General features: G+C 45.6%; 6 protein-coding genes across 6 annotated transcripts; 3 read left to right on the top strand and 3 right to left on the bottom strand.

Annotated features, from left to right (window-relative positions):
* Positions 1-27: 27 nt before the first annotated feature.
* F4813DRAFT_214862 (AMMECR1 domain-containing protein) lies at positions 28-1530 on the bottom strand. The gene is made up of 2 exons (XM_049239710.1): positions 1451-1530; positions 28-1381 (listed from the first exon to the last, which is right to left on the bottom strand). Exon 2 carries the CDS (start codon positions 1066-1068, stop codon positions 217-219), a length of 852 nt encoding a protein of 283 aa, XP_049096336.1. The 5' UTR covers positions 1069-1381; positions 1451-1530; the 3' UTR covers positions 28-216.
* Positions 1531-1923: 393 nt separating this feature from the next.
* F4813DRAFT_392876 (Rieske [2Fe-2S] domain protein) lies at positions 1924-3270 on the bottom strand (the record flags this gene model as incomplete). The annotated part of the gene is made up of 1 exon (XM_049247336.1): positions 1924-3270. One exon carries the CDS (start codon positions 3268-3270, stop codon positions 1924-1926), a length of 1347 nt encoding a protein of 448 aa, XP_049096335.1.
* Positions 3271-4756: 1486 nt separating this feature from the next.
* F4813DRAFT_392875 (uncharacterized protein) lies at positions 4757-5011 on the top strand (the record flags this gene model as incomplete). The annotated part of the gene is made up of 2 exons (XM_049247335.1): positions 4757-4814; positions 4872-5011. The coding sequence occupies 2 exons, from the start codon at positions 4757-4759 to the stop codon at positions 5009-5011; spliced, it is 198 nt and encodes a 65-aa protein (XP_049096334.1).
* A 1839-nt stretch (positions 5012-6850) lies between these two features.
* Positions 6851-8818, top strand: F4813DRAFT_214784 (uncharacterized protein). Its single transcript, XM_049239707.1, has 3 exons — positions 6851-7297; positions 7414-7638; positions 7708-8818. Exons 1-3 carry the CDS (start codon positions 7104-7106, stop codon positions 8573-8575), a joined length of 1287 nt encoding a protein of 428 aa, XP_049096333.1. The 5' UTR covers positions 6851-7103; the 3' UTR covers positions 8576-8818.
* A 1-nt stretch (position 8819) lies between these two features.
* F4813DRAFT_214785 (uncharacterized protein) lies at positions 8820-11155 on the top strand. Its single transcript, XM_049239708.1, has 5 exons — positions 8820-9357; positions 9415-10039; positions 10129-10387; positions 10470-10774; positions 10845-11155. The coding sequence occupies exons 2-5, from the start codon at positions 9438-9440 to the stop codon at positions 11068-11070; spliced, it is 1392 nt and encodes a 463-aa protein (XP_049096332.1). The 5' UTR covers positions 8820-9357; positions 9415-9437; the 3' UTR covers positions 11071-11155.
* A 2140-nt stretch (positions 11156-13295) lies between these two features.
* F4813DRAFT_392871 (Piwi-domain-containing protein) lies at positions 13296-16699 on the bottom strand (the record flags this gene model as incomplete). Its single annotated transcript, XM_049247334.1, has 8 exons — positions 13296-14888; positions 14955-15379; positions 15433-15562; positions 15621-15769; positions 15824-16038; positions 16095-16222; positions 16274-16399; positions 16475-16699. The coding sequence occupies 8 exons, from the start codon at positions 16697-16699 to the stop codon at positions 13296-13298; spliced, it is 2991 nt and encodes a 996-aa protein (XP_049096331.1).
* Positions 16700-20058: the final 3359 nt, after the last annotated feature.

Here is a 20058-nt window from a genome sequence, read left to right as displayed (position 1 = left end):
ACGACTAGGCGAACATAACATGCACAACGGAAAGGCACCGAAAAAGACCAAAATCTACCTGTATCATCAAATCACCCACCTAGGATGCTGCTGTTCTAGACGCCAAACTCTAGACTCCCTTCCATCCCTCATGCGCCAACGCCGTCCACCGAATATGTATTTGCACCTCCCCAGTGAGAGTGCACCCGCGATAGTGTATGTAGCATGTCTGTCTTTCTATGCCTCATCTTCTTCGTCTTCGTCGTCGTCGTTGTCCTCGCTCTTCTGGCTGACCCAATCGCGCCAGCGCTTGTACTCGGAGTATAATAAGGACTTCTTCTTGCCCTGGTAGCGCACTACCTTGAGCTCAACGGTCTGCCATTTTTCCTTGCGGCCTGCCCAGCCAGCCTTGCGCATCAGGCTGACTAGAGTCTCCTCTTTAGTCCACCCTTGCTCTGCAGCAACATCCGGCAGGTAAGTTGCGCCGTAACGGCGGCCTCGTTCCGAGAAGCTTATGCGCAGTCCGTGCGTACCGAGCTCCCAGTCCATCGAGTCCTCACAGTCCTCGAAATCGGTTAGTAGCGTAACGGCGACCTCGAGAGAGGGCAATTCTCGCTTGCTGACAGGATCAAAGCGCATATCGTTGATGGCCGAGGTGATGGCGTAGGATGATAGTCCTTCGTCAAGCTCCTGCGCTTCAAACGTCCCGATGCAGCCTCGTAGGGAAGTATTGCCGGTGCGAGAGGACACGGTGTTCCAGGTGACGAATAGCGGGGATTCGGTAATAATGGGTTCTCGGAGTGAATCTGTAGAGGTTGTGGTTGTGTCGGTTGCAAGGGAAACGGTTGAGCCTGAAGAAGGCGAGGACGAGCTGCTTGTTTCGGAGGACTCAGAACCGACTACTCGTCTAAGAGCGGGGATGCGCTTCTCGAGGCTTTCGTATTTGCTTGCATCTTCGACGCCGGCTTCTGTATCCTTGTTGTACTCGACCCACGTGTTCACAATCTCGTTAAGGCTCATAGACTTGCGGCCCTCAAGGTACGCAGCAAGCGTCTCGAAGCAGTAGAGACAGTGCGGTACTGTAGCCATGATCAGTTGTTGCTTGCTAATCGTTAGCCTTTCCGAGGGAGTGTCCAAGGAAGGAAGTCGGGAAAGGCTTTGAGAAACCGAGAGAATCGAGAATCGAAAATCGAAAATCGAAAATCGAGTCAAAAGAGCGCGTAAGAGTTGGTAGAGGAGAGAATCGGAAGCTGGCGGGTGAACTAGCAACTACCTAACCTAGGTTAGGTAGGTTAAATAGGTAATCAGGTTAGTATCAGGTTAGTACCTAGCTGCAGTTAGGTTGCGATAAATAATCAACCATCTCGAATTAACAGGCCACCCCGCTTTCCCTAGGCCTAGGCTAGCAGGTTAGCAGGTTAGGCGATCGTTTCGAAAGCGCCTGACATTATGATTAGGTGCATGTGCATACCAAAGTATACCAAAGTATATGACGCATAATTATTTCATAACTTCTTTTCACTGCACTATGTAATTTGTATGTACCTTGTAGATCCATACTAAAAATAGCAGTTATGGTAAATTATCAGCCTTATTTCCTCCCTTTTCCCAGTCGGCTAACCTACTGACTTGGGTTTATTTTAGGTAACTGGTCGCCTTGGCTACATAACTCCGTTTCGATAGATATCAGAAACAATAACAGCTCAACTGTCACCATAGAGTAACGCAAATATAATAGCAGTCAATGACAACTTTGCGATTCAGAAAAAAGGACGTCCAAGAGCCACGAGTAAGTCGCTCAGATAATACCGAAATATATGTAACTCTCAGTTTAGCGTCACTAGTATCAGGTTAGTGATGCTTTGATATTCCTCTAGTTGTATGACATTATCCAACAGATTTAGTCCATACGAGGACAACCTAAAATGTGAGGACATAGATAATTCAACCACCGGCGATAATATCACCTTTCCACGGGAGCCCCTGGAGGTCTTCATAATAGCTCTTATCCATACCGGCCTGCTGTCGGGCCTCGGCATTGAACGGACCCTTCACGGCCCCTCTAAAGTGTTGCTGCACGTTGCTTCGGAAGACTTGAACCGGATCGGTGCCTTCTTGTTGGCAAATCCAAGTGAGCCACCTATGCCCCGTAGTGACATGCGTAATCTCGTCGTTATGAATGACGTTTAATGCATCGACGCTTTCGCTATCTTTGGCATTTTGGAACTTTTCGATCGTCTTGGGATTAACATCGAGGCCGCGAGCTTCGTGGACGAGTGCGATGACGCTTATCCTTGCGCGCAGGTCGTGCGATGTTCTTATGGCAGATTCCCATAAACCGTGGTGGACTGGCAGAGCACCGAAATGGCTCCCCATCTCTTCTAACCTAGCCCGTAGTAAAGAGAAATGCTTTGCCTCATCATTCGCAACCTTAAGCCAGTCGTAGAAAAACGTTCGCGGTAGTGAACGTGGGTGGTCGTTCTCATCCCGTGTTGCTGTTCGAAATGAAGCGAACCGGACCATGATATCGATAGCGAGATCGATGGCCCACTGCTCGATGTTTGCCAGAGCATGGAGCATCATGATCCTGTTTTTAAGGTTCCCTCCCTTGCCAGCTCTGGGCATCTGCCCCGGTTTCACTTGGGTCAAGTTTTGTCTTGGCGGTTCTTGGGGGGGAACCACAGTACCACCCCTGATCTCCATGAGCGAAGATGACTGTTCACGTGTTGCAAATAAGGAGAAGAGATGGGTCGTAAGTTCGATCTTGTGCTCGGGATTGGAGGTATTTAGAATATGGTTGCACCAATCGCACAGGCTCGCATCCTCACCAAGATACGTTGCAGGACCTGAAGGATCAGTTCTGGGACCATGCTTGAATTTCACTTTCTCGCTGACGGGCTCGATCTTGTCGAGTTGTAAATTTTCAGCTCCTGCAACTTGTATGCTCACTCTTTCATCTTGAACAGTGACCGGAAACGTGCAGGCTTTGATGCCATAACTAGACTCACCAGTCTCTACGTTGAAGTCATACGCATGCCACGGGCAAGAGGCAATGTAGGACGAGTCTTCGATGTCTATGTGAGCATCTGCCATTGGCCCACCGGCGTGAGGACACTCTGCCTCCATTGCGTAGTAATTCCATGAATCTGGACTTTCCACAGCTGGTAGCGTTACATCCGGCCGATCAATTCTAGGCAGGCGGAAGAGAACAAGGCGCTTGCCATTAGAGAGTGTTATCGAATGTCTGGTGTGTCGCAGATCTTGCAGACGACCTAGATCAACAACCGACATCGTGTGGTAGTTCAGACCGCAAGGCGCGCTCCAATTTCGGGGAGTAAGACTTGAAATAGGTTGCCAGCGCCAACTTGGCGATTTCGACGACGAGAATATTAGGGGTGTTAAAACTTTTGATCCGACACCTAAGAGCCTGAACATGGCTCTTGGCTGACAGCCAAATTCTCGTCATTCATGTACCTGGGTTAAAACATATGAACAAAATTAGAAATTAGAGGCTTCGATATGACTACCTAGGTTGTAACCTAGTGACTTGTGGCTCGTGGCTCGTGGCTCGTGGCTCGTGCTCTGTGGCTAAGCATCCTCCGTTAGGTAGAAAACCTAATTATGATATGTACGTAGGTAGGTATATACATACATACAGACAGGGGTATAGGGGCACGGGGGTACGGGAACTACCCGAAAATTAAGGGAGGGGATTAAAGAAGATAAGCGGTCTGGACTTTGATAATCTCGTCTCACCTTTTTTTTTTTTTTTTTTTTTTCGCATAGACGTTCTACTATGTAACGTTCTACTATGTAAAATCCGATAACCCAAATAACGTCCAACTCGATGACGAATTGTCAATCTTCTTTTGATCCCTGCTTTTTGTCTAAGAGGTAGGCACCCCCAAATTTTAAGGCATGGCCCAGTCCTCGTACAAGGTTCATCTTGGAACACGGAAAGCTGGAGTGCCGTCCCTGATCAGCTCTTCGATGCCAAGATTGTTTGACTGTTTACACCCGCAGCGTTGCATCGCAGCACCACCAGTACCACCAATGCTACCAATGCTACCTAGATAACAGCGCGGCTCAAAATAAGCATTTCAAGTTGTTACAGCATCGTCTCATACCCTTGCCTATCCCTTGTCTGTCCCTTGTCTGTCCCTTGTCTGTCAATGACCTCCGCGCGTCTCGCCCAGTTCTTATCATCTCTAGCTGCAGTTTAGCTTCTTAGTATCCGCCTAACAACCTTCTGTTCGAAAGATCTTGATAGATATGAAGATCTATACCCCAGCAGGACAGCTGGTGTCCCTGTCATCTGGGACTGCGAGGGTCTATTGTTTGTTTCTTCAATACATAACAATCACAATCTGAGCTCTGGGCCATGTTGAGGCGCAGTCTCACCCTGAACGTCCCTGAGAGTCGTTACCCGATCAAGTAAGTAGTGCTGACGGGAAATGGGCTATCCGTACGTCTCAAGTGTCGAAGATCAGTATTGGAAAGGTGAAAGGTGAAAAGTGAAGAGCGAAATCTGAAATCCAAGGCGTTTGTCTTCCGTAGACATCTTAACTTCGTCCCGGCATAATCATACAAAAGGACGTCTAGTCCACGTCCCGTTTTATGTTTCTGTTTTCTTTCCTCATCCTCTGCGAGTTATAGTCACACTCTAGTTGATCATACTTTCATTTCGCTTTAGCAATATATTCGCACAAGCTTGTCGCCGGCCGACCTATACCATTCCTTCGATTTTCCAACAAGAAAAAACTTCAATCCAGTCAACATGAAGGTCTCAGTCATTATTTTCGGTCTTTTCACCACCGTCGCCATGGCGGAGCTCAGTAAGCTGACGGGAATCAATGCAATGGATAATGTGTGTATGCTAACCGCCATCATAGCCAAAGTTCCCCGGTCGCAGAAGGCTGTCGTTGCACGACAGGCTGGCGGAGAAAAAGTCCAGACCGCAGCCATGGTCGACGCTAGCGGAAACATCGTTGCTTTCAACGCTGCTACTGTCGCCAAGGACCCTGCCGCATAAACGTGATTCAAGTGCGGCGCAGGCAGTGTGGGTGAAGATCGTCGAGTCGTTGCATGTTCGACGTGTACATTCCGAATCCTTCCCAGCACGTCAAGAAATACAACGAATACAACGTAATGAAGAATGGTTATTGGCGTCAAGGACACAGTATCCACACCGAGAAGGCAAAGGAGGCACATGAGCAATGGAATTAGAGTGGGAGAGGGCTCGATATTACGAGCCGAGCTTGAACTTATACCTAGAGTATTTGTGAATATCTTGTTAATAATTATCACCTAAACATAGAACTGTTCTAGGTTACATCTTGCGTCGTGCTGAATTAGCTTTGAATACCCGCAGCATATTGTGTATTAGAATCCTCCGTAACCAGTAATCACGAAAGTTAATACCTTATGCTAGTTATCTTCAATGAGATAGGCTTTCAACAGGCTATCTACAGCAGAAGGAATAGTTCGGGCTTGTCTAGTCGGCGAGGGACTAACTATTCGGAATTTAAGGTGACCTTTATAGACCACATCTCTATGTATGTATGTAGGTATGTATGTATGTAGTAGCCTGGGTTCCAGACTGCCGAACTCGCCGCCAACGAAGGATGATGGCATAACATTTTCTCTTCGCTTTGATGGCCTGATATCTTAATCAGGTGATTCTAAGTATGGAGATGCTATTCACTTCTTCATTCCAAATTATGATCACGCTCTACAAGTTCTAAATTCGGCTCATTCCAAAAGGTCTTTATTACCAATTCGGTGTCGTCCTGACGAAGCACAGCCCCAGGTGCGGGCCGCGCGATGGAATCCCTAGCATCGCAAGGTATCGATGTTTGTTATAACCGTGCTATGTCCAAGTTTAGCAACACTCCACGAGGCTAGAGTCCTTATTGGCTCATGAAGATGTCCCTGCCTTAGAAGAACTGGGGTAAATAATACCAGCAATTTTCGAACAGGGGAAACATTTACATCATTACATAGGTCAGAGAGTTCTGGGACAAAATGAATCTCCCCACCGCATCGTAAACGAGCGTGACAGTCCCGGAAACTTATGTTTTGGTCGCCAATTCAAAATCCGTGCCACCCGCTATGCGAACTTCGCGAACCCGGGGTTAGCTTCTAAATACCGAGGAAATTATCCATGGATTTTCATCGGATTTTCATCGCGTAGGGCGAGTAAAGGATTTCATGCGTTGGTGCACAAAGCTAGGCTAGTTCATGTGAAGATTATCTGCGCCGTTATGCTACCCAAACTGCAAGTAGGGCCAGGTTTCCCAGTTCCATTCGTCAGTCCCGTTGAACAGTTCATCGAGTCTCCATTCCCCATCATAGAAATAGAGCGTGATTGGGTCCTTGGTCCGGACAGCTTAGCCGACTTGACGGGGGTCTTCCAGCTCAAACTCAGCCGCAACGCATCACCAAGCCCTACCATGGCCCATCTCAGGTTAGCAAGAGCCCACGATGTGGATTCGGTGGATGCTAGTCGTCAGACGAATCACGTAGTGATCCAATCACCATTGTTTGTTACCGAAGCCGGTGTTGGCACCAACGCAAGGCGTTCTTCTCCGGTTCTGTATTAGCAATAATACAAGCTTTGTCTTGTCAACAGGCACCTCCTCTCATAGTCTTTGTAGTTGTATGCCTTGTTCGAGACACAACCCTCCGGCTGAAGATAGAATCTGGTTGGTGTAATTTCCAGCAATGCCGCCTACTGGAGCCTCCAATAAGAACCTTGCTTTGGATAGGACTTGCGGGATGGGAATTACTGAGGCTATGCTTGTGGTCCATCTTTGCTTTACTACCCAGTTTTCTTTTTCGTGGGAGACTTTATATAGAACCTATACCTCCCACGCGGGTTTGTCTCGTAAGGCTGCATTAGATTCCGTTTTATATTACCTACCAGTCGCTCCACGATACCGATCGCCGTAACCTCGTAACTATTTTATACTTCAGAAGATGGAGTCCTAGGACGTGTTTATAGGAAGCCATCAGTCAAGAGCTTAAGAAAAGCCAAATACTCATTTCTACTGTGTCAAGACGAGATTGTTAGACCGCTATTCCGAAATATTTAAAGAAGGCATTAGGCACATTCAAAGTCGAAGATGGGCTACACACACCGGGACAATGCGCAGTTTGATCGAGCAAAGTGGAGGAAGAGGATACTCCTACCATGCTGGGCGATTCAGATCTTAATTTTGCTAGGGATGATGGGTTTATTCTCCTATCGACTTTCTAGGACGTCCAAAACGTGGCGAGATCAACAAGCTCAAGGCCAGGATCCTACAGTAGAGTTCGTGTAAGTGCTAAAAGACATTCACTTTGGTTCTTAGCTTTGGATATAGGCATTGATGAATTACAAAAAAAAAAAAAAAAACCAAAAAAAAACCGGTTAGCTAACCTAAACTATTGCAGATGGGAAACGGTCAACGTTTCGTTCTCGTTCATTTCCCTCGTTATAGTATTCGTTTCGATAGCAAAGTTCATCGCAGAGGTGTTGACACCGTTACCGTTGTTGTTTGGAAACATCATAAACTTAGCCCTTACATCTGCTGTTCTAGCACTTGATATTGTGGTTTATGTTAAGTATGCCGATAGGCGATACTCGTTAATTGGGTTGGTGATGGACTGCATCCTCATGTAAGCCACAGCCCGAGTTGTAAGCATCTTGAGGAGGTGGGATATAATTGCTGACAGGTTTCCTTTCAGGTTCTTCACGATCATCCCTACGTTCTACTCGGTCACCATCTATCGTCGGCTATTGAGTTATGATGACTACCATATCCCCGGCAATATCAAGCCGTATGGCTATGCTAGTACCGAGGAATCTGAAGAAACAGCATATCGATCGTCGTGGCTTGAACCTCCCGTGCCGTACGATCCAACAAATCCTTCCGTAACGGTAACTCGGCCACGATCGCTATCCGCCGCCAGTCACCGTATCTCTTTAGCACTTAGTAGCCACCCCCCTTCACCACAACAGACTCCGCCTGTGATAGGACCGATGACGGAGCGCCGTGCGAGCTACGACCACAAGCGTGACACCCAATTCGACGAATATGTACGACAACGGTCAAGCTCGTATACTAAAGCTGATGTAGAGCGGGCACTGGGAGTCGAGTTCGGCTGGGAGGACACTCGCAATCAGCGCGATAGTGTGATCAGCGCAGGGACAGTATCCGTATTACAGCCGAGACCTAGGGGGGATTCGCTATCAATAAGACAGACAAGCTTGCAGGCGAGCCTTAGTAGAAATGTCAGCGGTAGCACAGCGGCCACTACGACCACTACAACCACTACAACCACTACTACAGCTATTTCCGCAGCATCATTAGATGCGCAAAGCGCCATGGCAAGGGCGCATAGTCTAAACAGCGTACCAGAAGCTCACGAGGAAGACGTAGATGTCAGGACAGGAGGAAACAAGACCGGGGAGAGCCGAGAAGCGTTATTAAATGGCGATAGGATATCACGATCCAGCTCAGGGGCCAGCAGGCGAAGTGTAGGGAGAATTGAGAAGGTTGAAGGGCTAGAAGTGGTGGAACTTGAAAGTGGAAAACGGATGAGGCAGCTATGAATATGATACCCAAAGAAGCAAAATGAATGAACAAATTGATAAAAGCTCCGATGCCTATGACGTATGATACAGTTTATTATGCGATATGGGTGTTTTACTACCTCGTTATATACATAAGCTAGGTAGGTTAGGTTAGGAGGTAGGTACATGTAAGAGGTAGTTATCGTTTCTTTCCTTTGGCCCTTACTTCTAGGTAAGCACCTCCTTTCGAAGGCAAGCACATTGTCCTATACTACCTGTAACGACGTCATCAAGCTTAGGTACCTAGGTATTTACCTACATGTATTTACCTCCATATAAGACTTAAGTAACCTAGGAACATCTTCTACAATACACACATCTTATAAATACCATTCGACCATCAGCATCCGCTTTGAATTCTAGACTTAGACTCTTAATCAAACAGCACTTGTTCAACTTCACAGTCCCATAGTATCATATTCTCATCATGTCTTCAAGAATATTCCCCTGCGATGGATTGTTTTGCCACCAGCCCGCCCTTTTCGCTTGCTATTCCTGCCACCTAGTACAATACTGCTCATATGAATGCCGAAACAACGATGTTGCGCACCAGAATGTCTGCAGATCCCCGTACAGAAGCCTAAACTGGCGTCCTACGTGGTATCGAGAAAACAGACTACCCATGTTCTTCAACCAAAGTCCTCCGCACCTAAATTCGTCTGGAAGACAACCTTAGGGAAGGTCTATCGCACTAGATATACTCCAGCTGGGATTTAACGAGGGACGAGACTTCCAGGAAGACTTGAATTTACTATTCATTGGCACGTACTATCACGCGCCGGTCAAATAGAAGAGCATTGTTAACGTCTATCATACAGGTTGTGGGGACCTCAGAAACGTTATGATGACTGTGAACGGCATCCCAGAGGATTATCCGAAGAAAGTCAAAATCGTAATCAGTAACAAGGATTTCAATGTCGTTGCCCGCGCCTACATAATTCTTACCTATCTTCTCTGTCACGACGATGTGCTCCTGGCGACGGAGAACACCATACATTTATGGTACTCTGCCTTCATACCAGAATCGTTACACAGTTGGATTCGCGGCCCGCTATATGAGTATATTCTCATCGAGTCTTACAAATTTCGAGATCAGCATGGATTCGAACCAAATACTATAGAGAGGTTCTTCTCGGATGAAATAACTGACGCGTGTTCAACAAGGATGACTAGAGAATTAGCGGGCATTTCTGCATCTATCAACCTCAAATTAGCTTATACAGACTGGCCTTATCTAGCAAGGTACCTAGAAAGGGATTTATTGCGGGAAGAGGCCATATCTGCTCGGAACGCCGTAGTCGCCTGTGAAAGCAGACTAGATAACAGAGAACGTTATTTATTTAGACAGCCGTATGCCGAGCGTCCTTGCTATATCAGGTTCATGGAGGAAGGGATTTTACTACCCATGGGTCGGCCTTCGCACGACATAGTCAAGCCTAACGTGTGAGTTCTCCTCTAAAAGCCTAATATCCTAAAACGGTATTGCTTTCCTTATGCCTCTCATATGTCAACTGATCCCTTCGAAATTTCAGCACCCTTTTCGACTTCTCTAGCGGCGTGGGTACATGGCTTCTTGACGACACAAGAGGGCCAGAGCGTAGGTGGTCTCGGTCCGAGTTCAAGAAGACTTTTCCTGGCTTTGCAAAAAACGATATATACGGCAAGCTTTTCTATTACTTGCAGGGCATTATCACTACTTTCCACACCCGAATGCGCACGCTTGATATCGAGTTCAGCATAGAGCACAATTCCCTCAGCAGTTTGAATAGGTGCAAATTCGATCGCATCTTGGTATGTACAGGTTTCTCCCTAGCGTCGTATTTAATCAGAGGGCAAAGGCGGGTTAAATTTACTGACAAACTAAAATACAAAGCTTCCCGAAGAAGAAACGCATTCATATATCGTACCCACAGGTCTCAAGAGGTGGCCCGGCGACTTTCTCAACCCTCATAATCTCAAGTCAACTATCATAACGCCTTGCAGGATATGTCCAACTCCGGGTAGAAAAATGAACACTAACGATAATAGACATGAGCTTGTGGATCTATTACCTAGATACTTTGAAATTCCCCCTTGGAAATCTCCTCAATTCCCGATTTTTGATACGTTGGACCCTATAAAGCTCCAGCTCCTCGAATTCGCCGTTCCTGTAGGATATATCGAAAGCTTGTTTAGAATGTAATATCCACTCACCGACACCCACGTTCGTAATATATCGTGAATGAATTCTAACTTCTGATTCCTTTAGAGACAATTGCGACGATTACTTCAAGGGGACGTGGGAGAGAAGTGACGTTTTCAGAAAAGAGGAAAATACTATCGTTGAGCCGTGGCCTTACTTTCCGGGGGAAAAACCCACTCTGTGGACAGCATCTACCCCCGAACTGGATCAAGACATAGTATTCGAGGATAGATATCCTGCGGTGTGGTATATTGAGTGGGATCTTTGTTACCGTTACAGAACACCCCCTTAGTGTATCTTTATTTATGCGGCCTACTAAATCAGTAGAGAAATAACCGTTTAAAATTAACACCTCGCTCTCTGCACTTCATCATCAATTGCATCATCTTACTATTCTTATTTCCCACGTGAGCTTTGCAACAATGTCCAGAACTGTACTCGCGGTCATTTCCCCGTGCAATGCTATGATTAGCTTTTAGCCCTAGTTGTAATTCCTGTCGCTGCACAGACGCCATTGAAAATGCTTCTGCTGCCGGGTAAATATCGTGGTTAGTCTCACCAAAGCGCCTACGTAGCTAATCTAGGAATATAATTGTGGGGGAGGTCGACATACATAGTACCTACATAGTTAGGTAGGTACACGACGATGAAATCCGGGGTAAAGCTACTGGCCTGATTACTTGAGCTTCTTTGATAACATTAGATTGATACTTAATCGATATTTCAAAACAAGCGGTTGTGGGTCAGGGTAGAATGTTCAGTAGAATTATGTTTACATGCATTTCGCTGCTAAGAGACACGCATACCCAGACCCGAGACCACGGTAGCTTGCTTTTGGACGCATAAGTTTGTCAAAGCGTAAAGATCTGATTGGCTGGGAACGCGAATATCAAGCCGATTAGGGAAGTGGAGTACCTCATATTTAGCTATGATTGGTTCAACCATTCTAGTGTCCAGTTACCAGCAGCGAAGCGAGCAGGAGCAAAACCCTGTACGTCCTGTTCACAGCATCGCCACACGCAAATCTACGAGACTCATAGTAAATTTCACGTAGCTGCGGCGGCTGCTATACTCACGAATCTATTCCAGCAGTAGGTTATTGAATCATTCCATCGGTAGCCTGCATCTATACGTCAACGTCGCTGATATAGCTGATCTGGGCATGCACGTCGGTAGGCCGCTGACTTGCAAGTGGGCTGATGCTCTATTACGCCATAGGCCATATTAAGCCGATTGTAAGATACAGTTACCTAAGGTCATGGTAATCATCAGTCAGGGAGAGATCTCCATTGCAAGATAGGTAAATCTCACTGCTATGGCTGTATCTATATACTACCACCCCAGTACCTAGTTCCGCGTACAAATTAGCAGACCCTAATATTCATGAATAACCCAATTGCGTAGATTGCTATCTTAAGAATATTGATAGGCTGTGTGAGGCCTATTATTTCAGGGATGTAACCAGGAGCGTAGGCATGTCAAAGTAAACAAGAAACATGTTCACCAAGTAACAAGATAGAGAAGAGCACTTAACATAGGCTAGCTCAGGGGCTGATTCTGCAATAAGGGAGTTATGGTTGCACAATGGCGAGCAGCTGCTTCTTTCTGATCTCGATGGATAGCCTGCCTAGGTACCTACCTACCTATCTCATCTGCATAACCAATCTCTTTCAAGATTCACCTCAGTACATGACGAAGCCGTTAGCTTTTTATAGGTGTTTACCCTACCTGATATTATCCATGTCCATTAAAGTTGGATTTGAATAACTTTGCATGGTTCTTGTACTTTAACAACAAGATTGCATCCAGAGAAGGCCTGATATGCATCCAAGTACCTTAATTACAAAACCATGGATTACAAGGAGAAAACGTTGTATTGCATTAGTAACAGGGGAAAAAAAGCTATTTGGCTATCATTCTATTCTAGGTCCCGGTCATAATCCGAAACTTATTGCCTTTCCTCGTGCAACTACATTGTGCGAGCCTATGTATCTTGCCTGAGGTTATGGGTAGAAATGGTGCCCTCATATCAATTATTGAGAAAATCCATCGTATCAAAAGACAATAGAAGCAACTCAAGCAAGGAAAATCCATATGGTCATAACTGTGCAACGTGTGGTGAAACATGAAAAAGAATGCCTTGTGGGCCTTGAGAGTTGTCATTCAGCGTTGGCAAAGAGTTTCTCTTGGGAGAACATATCACACTGCGGCCTCGAAAGAAGAACTACAAGGTCTCTCATCTCAATCTGTGAAAGTACTTGATGAGAATTGAAAACCAAGACTGATACCATGATTGAGACACATTGTGGAATTGAAAAGGAAACGCGTTGACTTCGAGGTAGTTCATACGTGGCCATATATCCGAGCTGAAAGAGGTTGTCATAGTTCGGGTCGAATTCATCGAAGCCGATGTGCCGTTAACCAGATAGCTGAAATCTATAGAAGTGCAGGACCGTGACCAGGAGGAATGCACACTTGGCAGAACCAAGTATGGATCGTATTGGCTTCCGAGTACGCTTATACATACCACATAGTAGTATTCATAAAGGCAATCCGGTCTATCTTCCACCTGGTATTCGCCATCGTCAGTAGGCGGGGTGGCCTTGCTTTGACCCGTTCCTCGGCCTCGTCATAGATCTCTGCGTTGCTCTTCGCGTATGGGAAGCCCGATTTGCCGTATGCCATAATCATTTTTTCCGGGTTAATATCCTCATGTGAGCGTGCACGGTTCGAAGCCAGATGCGCATAGTAAACCGCCGGGTGTAGTGATACCGGCGTAGTCGAGCGGCAAAATTGGTAACATTGCTGGTAAATCATCTTCATGAGATCATTGGGTTTGACACCAGCCTCATCAAGAATGACTTGGTAATGAACCGGACGAGCAGTGCCTTGGATCGCTACATGCGAGCAAAGATAGAAGTCATAATGCTGCGGGTGTGTTACGTCTCGTTCCACTAACGTGCCAGGAAACGGGTTGCCGTTGCGATCACCGCCTGCCTTGTCGTTTGGTTTGGGGAAAAACCGGACATGGTGACGCTTCGTCGCGATGATGACGGTGAATTTAGGGGTTCCGTAGCCTAGTTTCTGGAATACTTTGCGCATATTATGTACCTCTTTGTTGAGGATATCATGAAATTGGCCTTCAGAGACGCCATCTCGGAGATAGAAAATGTGTTGTGGATGGGTAGCATTTATATGGACCCAGTGCTTCGCAAGCTTCACAATCATCTCCTCCATTATGTCTGGTTGGATAGTCTCAACTCGCCAGCCGTTCGTTTGACAAGCTGCGGCAAAGCGGGTAGCGTGCTTGTCCATAGACATAGTCAAAGCAGCCATGGATGGCTGACTGCTGCCCGGCGCGGCGTGGGACACATCAACACCGATCATCATGGTGGGGCGAGTCCAGAAGGGTGGCTGGTTGGGCTTGGTCACATTCGGAATTTTGCATGTGACGCCCCCAAGTTTGCTGTTCACCTTCATAGCAACATTGCTCAGGTACTGTCCTTGGGCTTTCCTCGCATGGGATGCTTGAACACATTGCGAGACTAAGTTGTATCGACAATCCATACTCTTCTTAACACGCTCGTAGACAAGCTGGTTCTTGGTTGGTAAGACGAAGAATATCATTTGAGGATCCATGGTAGGATTAGCTTGGTGGGTCAAATTGTATGCCTGTTCACAGATCTTGGAATAGTTTCCATCCCCAAACCCGATAGTTAGACAAAGCGCGGCCTTTGTAATAATGCCTCCATGGTTTCGGTACGATGTGGAAAATTCTTTGGCGAAGTTCTCCAACTCTGCTTTACCCATGGTGTCTTCTCCACAGCATACAATGCTCCAGGAGTGTAGGTGTACGCGGTTTGATTCCAAGAACTTCTTCCCGCGAAGATCCCACCGACCACTTACACCTGGGTTAATCTTCTGATTGGCAAAGGCAACCTCGGGATTTGGAAGAAGTCGTGCGTCTGTAAGGACCATGGAAGAACTAATCTGTATTCCAAAGGCCTTCAAATAAGGGTCTTCGGACCACTTCAGGTGAGTAATACCTTCGGTGATATCAGCTCGACGCTTTGGTGGTCTGGTGGCCGCTTGCCTGATCATGTCGGTAGTCTAAGAAATTCGTTAGTTCCCGAACAATAAATACTTTGTTAAGAGCTTTGGGGTCCAGTAACAAACCTGTTCGGGTGTTAATTTGAACGTGTACCGCTGGTGTGGAAGGGCATTACACAACTCCAGCGGGAACAGATTCCCGTCCATAGATTCGATGAGCGGGAGCCTAGGCCATCGTAGACGGATACCCCAACGATCAATGTAGTGATCGAAGACAGTCACTGTCTTCTTTGTTCCATTCTCTAGGGTCTTTTCAAAGGTCATTGTGTGCGCAGTTGCACCATCAGTACCGAATTTCTCATCGTATGTGAGCCTCTTGATAGTGTAGACCTTAGGTCTACCAAGCTTTCCTCGGTGGTTCACGTGGAACTTCAGTTTCGACAACCGTCGAAGGTAAGAAAAGGCTTCGGAGGGGACAACCTTGGTTTTGCCAGTCTTCTTGTCAATTTCCTCTTTGGGCCTCAAGTTGAATGCCATCTTGTGTTCGTCCCCTATAACAGGCAGGTCAATATACTGTTCAATGTTTAACCAGGTGAAAACTTACATGTAGACCATTCGTTCTTGTGTCCATTCAACAGATTTATGGCTAGTTGATCAATACTGTGAACGGGCCAGAACGCAGTCTGGCATCGGTCAACATTGATCGCAAGACCTGTTCCATTTCTATTGATAGACTAAATCGCATTTCTGTTAGCTAATATAAGACGAAAGTGCTGAAGGGAGGGTCCTTACTTCGCTAAGGCGAGGTGCGCAATAGATGCCTTGGTTTACTACCAGTTGGCCTGAAAGATTTCCGACGGGGAACATAGGATCATAGAAATTGCGTTTGATGGTCACCCACTGCTCCGAGGGGAACTGGCGTAGACAGTGGTCAAAGAAGTCTACCAATGCATTAGCTTATATCATTAAAGACATGTTGCGCAGAGAGTACTTACTCATGCACTCTAGGACGTGTGTGTCCCAGGAGATTTTGCCTTGGAGATAGGCCTTAAGGTACGACAGGCGGATGGTTGTTGTCTGTCGAATCGTGAGGCTGTAAACGCTCGTCTTCCCGACCTGTTTGGCAATGTCCTCATGTTCGGCCTTTTCCTTCAGAGAGTCAAGATCAACCGTGAAGCGGGCTTCATGACGGTCAATCTTCTCCGAAGACCTAGTACAGGTAAGCTAAGATTGTTTGATAACCAAACACCCAAACTAGGTACTCACCAGGCCAGCTTGCTGCCATCATAAAGCCACATGCCACCCTTCTTTGCTAGTTCCTCTGTGACGGTCTTCGTATTCCAGACCTTCTTGATCAGAGCATTTGATTCCTTAGGGTTGGGTGACACGACGATCTATTACGCAATTAGAGAGACTGTATGAGTGGGAGAGCACAATATACTTACGTCGTACTGATAGACCTCCTTGTCTGCCCAGCTCGTGACAGGGAACAGGTTCAAATGAATTTTGATACCTTTACCATCGGTGTTGAAACCGGGGCGGGCTGCAAATCGTGTTTCCTTTGCGCCATCCTAGAGCGGTGTCAGCTTTAAATCAAAGCTCCTTGAATGAAACACATGGCCCCAAAGCTCGTTAACCAAACGTACAGCCTTGTATGCATCAGCTGGCAAGTCAAAACGCTTGCCAAGCAGTTGAGCTGGTGTAAGCACGGGTCGATCGCGAGCGGGATCGTATCCGGGGCCCTGGGGGAATCCTGATGGCTTGCTAGAGCCTCGAGCGGGGGATCCAACCTGGGATCCAGCACGTGATCCAGGCCGAGAACCAGCCGGAGTGGCCGAGCTTCGACCGGATCCTGAGGGTCGGCCAGACATATCGGCTGTTTGAGCGTCTGTAAATGTAGTTAGCATTTATTAAATATAATAGCCTGAGGTCAGAAGATTCGATTTATCAAGCGCATAAGTCGTTGGGGAAACCCCATTCAAACCACATCATTTCTCGATTTCCGTGAGAGAAGGTAGAATAAGAAAGTATAAGATCTGGTGGTTTCATGGTTGCTAGGATTGAGAGTGTAAAGAAGACTTGTTCCTGGGAAGAAGATTTGGGGTTTCTTGGAAAATAGATAGCAATGTGAAACGATTCAAGAGCTCAAAAGGCTTGATATGAGGGGAGTAGTGATGGTATCCCACGCTTAGAATATGAGATTGAAGGGAAATTGTTGTGTAGCACTGTGCTGGCAATAGGGGATGATAAAAATTAGAAGGATAATACATACTGAAATTATGGACTTGCTTAAGCAGTCTAAGGCTCAAGTGAGTGCGGCAGGCCTGTAGACTATTAGCTATTAATGAATTGTAATCTTCCAAAGGATTGAAAGTCAAATTATCAACTCTGAAGAGGTTGATCTCATAAATAGTGGTATTGGGGGTTGGCTTGGTGAACAGAGTAGGTAGTAAAAGGATAGGCGGGCAATGTATATTGCTAGGAGCCGACGTAAATCGATTGATGAATAGTTGACGATAATCAAAAGGCTTGCCTCTGTGATAGGAGTCGGAATGGAATTAAGGAAAGGGAAGGAACTTACTAGACTTAATAGCAGTAGAATCTGCCTCGTTGCTGACTTTTGCTGACTCTTGCTGAAAGACTGGAGATGTTAGTGGTATGTAAGTGGGTAGCGTTCTGATAATCAGAAGGTGGAAATTATAGAACGTAGAATGTGATAGGATAGGGTAGTTTCCTGATTTAATAATAAACTAGGGAACAATATGAAAATAATGTAGGATAGAGAATTGAAAGCCGTGATCAGATGATCACAATGCTTTGAGTGCTTTGGGGAGGATGTTCGGCTATATCAAAAAGTATTTGGATTGATGAAGTGTGGGAAGGGTTTCAAGTGAATAAGTGAAGGAGTTGATGATGTCCAGTGTATATGTAGATAGAGAAATGGTAGTGTAGAATGGAGCGTACTTACCTATTGTAGTTTCTTACTTTAGGCACTGTTTGATATTAGTGATTGCTTCAATCAAATGTAGGCAGAGGAGAGTGTTTTGGCTAATGAGGAAAGATGGAGGTAGGGTATACCTGCAACTTGAAGGGTCGTCAGTTCAGTTCCTTGAAGAAGGAGTATTGGGAATATGGAGTCGAGCAAGTATCAAATGATAAAGGCTATTGGTACTGCAGGGTTGGAAAGATGAAGGTATGAGAGGATAATAGGAACGAATATTTATGTAGGAAAGAGTATGACTAGGACTGTGGGGATGGTGTGCTTGTGATGAGGGTATTCGCGTAGGTTTTCGCCTGGTTGTTTGTGTTGAATGACAATCGAATATTGCCGAAGAACCATACGCCGTAAAGCAGCAATGTGACTCACCTATAGCGTATCATATGAGGTGGTACTTGTTGAGTGTTGTTTGGGGTTGAGTAAGTAGAAATGTGGAAAGGGTATTGAGGAAGAGAATGAATGGTCTTAGGAGGAGGCAGTTGATAAATAGAAAGAGAGTCTTACCTTTTGCACCTGCAAGTTCCTATACCAGATTGTTTGTAGATGGATCCGTTATCTGGGAGGAGTTGTGTCAACAAGCCTGTCTGTAATTGGTGGATGAGATGCGACGCGACCGAAAGGTAAAAATATTTTCTGTTTGAAGAAAGAAGCTGTGAAAGCAAAGGGACGTGTCAAGGGAAGTTCTCAAGTTATAACAACTTGGAAGATAATGTAAGAACTTATCATACATACCTGATAGATTGATGGTTATCAATGAAGGTTGAAGGTAGGGAAAGAAAGGAAGATGATGAAAGAGTCGAGATCAAAGATGAGGATATCACAAGGATTTGAGGATATCACAACAGGAGATATCAACTTACCTTAGGCTTTGACCTGTCAACAGACGATAAAAGTAGTATGGAGGATTGGTGGTTGGGATCTTTGCGGGTGGACAATGATCGGCAAAGATTTGATGTGAATGTGAAAATTGGAAGAAGTCGAGAAGTTTTGAAACCTGCGGAACTAAACTGACAGCTACATAATGTAAAGTTTGTTCGAAGTGCGGGAAGGTGGCAGATAAATCAACGGCGGTGAGGTTGCCTCGGATACCTTAGGAAGGTACGTACGCACATTAGACATAATTATAAGGAAAGAGCGTTTAAGATAGCTACATGTACCTACGTATACCTACAGGTTATGTACACGTAGTTACTCCGCCTAGACATATGACAGGTGTTGAGTCGGCTTGAACAATTGAGTCATGCCTACCTAGGTACTTAACATGTACCTTACAAACGTACAGCTGTATCTGTAGGTCGAAACCGACATACACAGGAAAGCACCGACATGGAGAGACTTTTGTAAAACAGGCAGGTGCCTTAGATAAATCAAACTTAGACTTTTTTTCAAGGGAGGCTGACGCATAGGGGAGATGGATGCGCCTACCTAACCTAAGGCATAGCTACAATTAATAATTTAACTACATGTACGTGTAAGTGATAAATAAACAACTAAAAGAACACAAACAACTGTACGTGAACGTCTTTCTTCACAAGTTTGATACAACCTTACCTAGGTAATAACTACAGCCCAAATACATCAGCTGATATTGGTCGTTAATGCGTCCACATTGTCAAGTCAGTGGAACTACATAAAATCTTTGTGACTGGACAAGTGTATCATCATAGCTAGACCGTAATTTGAATAAGGTAGATAATAAAAATAATATTCTAAGTGGTAGATATGTACCTATATAATATTGGGTGGTATCCTTCTAGATCCTCTATGGATATAATATCTGTTAGTTATTCTACGTAAAGGAACTTTAGATAGATCAGCCTCGGCAGTACATAAAATGAAACAACAAAGATGGACAAGTCATGAGGGATCGAGTGGGTATGCTTCACAAGCCTACCTAGGCACATTTATATTTATATTCCTTATAGTTGCAACAATATACATACATACATACCTCCAACTCAATAAACTGCTCTTTTCCAAGTGCTGGAATCTACTACTTCCCATATTATGTGTCTACCTGGGCCCGAATAACATTGCAGAAGAGTTTCTACAAGTGGAGCAATGGTATTTGCAACCTCACCTTGTGTAAGGGGCGAATAGGCTTCAGAGAAACAGTTCCAATCTATGAAATTCAGAATGGGTGTTATCTTTATGCTACAACTTGGCAGACGTATTAAACCACGTAAAACACATATTGCTTTATTGTTGGGCCATAGATCCCATCTTATTAGG

The sequence above is a fragment of the Daldinia decipiens genome (assembly GCF_022478715.1).
Source record: "Daldinia decipiens strain CBS 113046 unplaced genomic scaffold F4813scaffold_38, whole genome shotgun sequence".
In the NCBI taxonomy this organism is placed as follows: Eukaryota; Fungi; Ascomycota; class Sordariomycetes; order Xylariales; family Hypoxylaceae; genus Daldinia; species Daldinia decipiens.
This window is presented reverse-complemented; position numbering and strand designations above follow the sequence as displayed.

What these genes read in the sequence shown, in the direction of transcription:
- F4813DRAFT_214862 (XM_049239710.1), bottom strand. Translation starts at nt 1,068, where the DNA reads ATGGCTACAGTACCGCACTGTCTCTACTGCTTCGAGACGCTTGCTGCG.
- F4813DRAFT_214784 (XM_049239707.1), top strand. Translation starts at nt 7,104, where the DNA reads ATGGGCTACACACACCGGGACAATGCGCAGTTTGATCGAGCAAAGTGG. An exon ending in GATCCTACAGTAGAGTTCGT is followed by an intron (nt 7,298 to 7,413) that starts GTAAGTGCTAAA and finishes AAACTATTGCAG; the next exon opens with ATGGGAAACGGTCAACGTTT. An exon ending in GTGATGGACTGCATCCTCAT is followed by an intron (nt 7,639 to 7,707) that starts GTAAGCCACAGC and finishes GTTTCCTTTCAG; the next exon opens with GTTCTTCACGATCATCCCTA.
- F4813DRAFT_214785 (XM_049239708.1), top strand. Translation starts at nt 9,438, where the DNA reads ATGATGACTGTGAACGGCATCCCAGAGGATTATCCGAAGAAAGTCAAA. An exon ending in GCAAATTCGATCGCATCTTG is followed by an intron (nt 10,388 to 10,469) that starts GTATGTACAGGT and finishes TAAAATACAAAG; the next exon opens with CTTCCCGAAGAAGAAACGCA. An exon ending in ATCGAAAGCTTGTTTAGAAT is followed by an intron (nt 10,775 to 10,844) that starts GTAATATCCACT and finishes TGATTCCTTTAG; the next exon opens with AGACAATTGCGACGATTACT.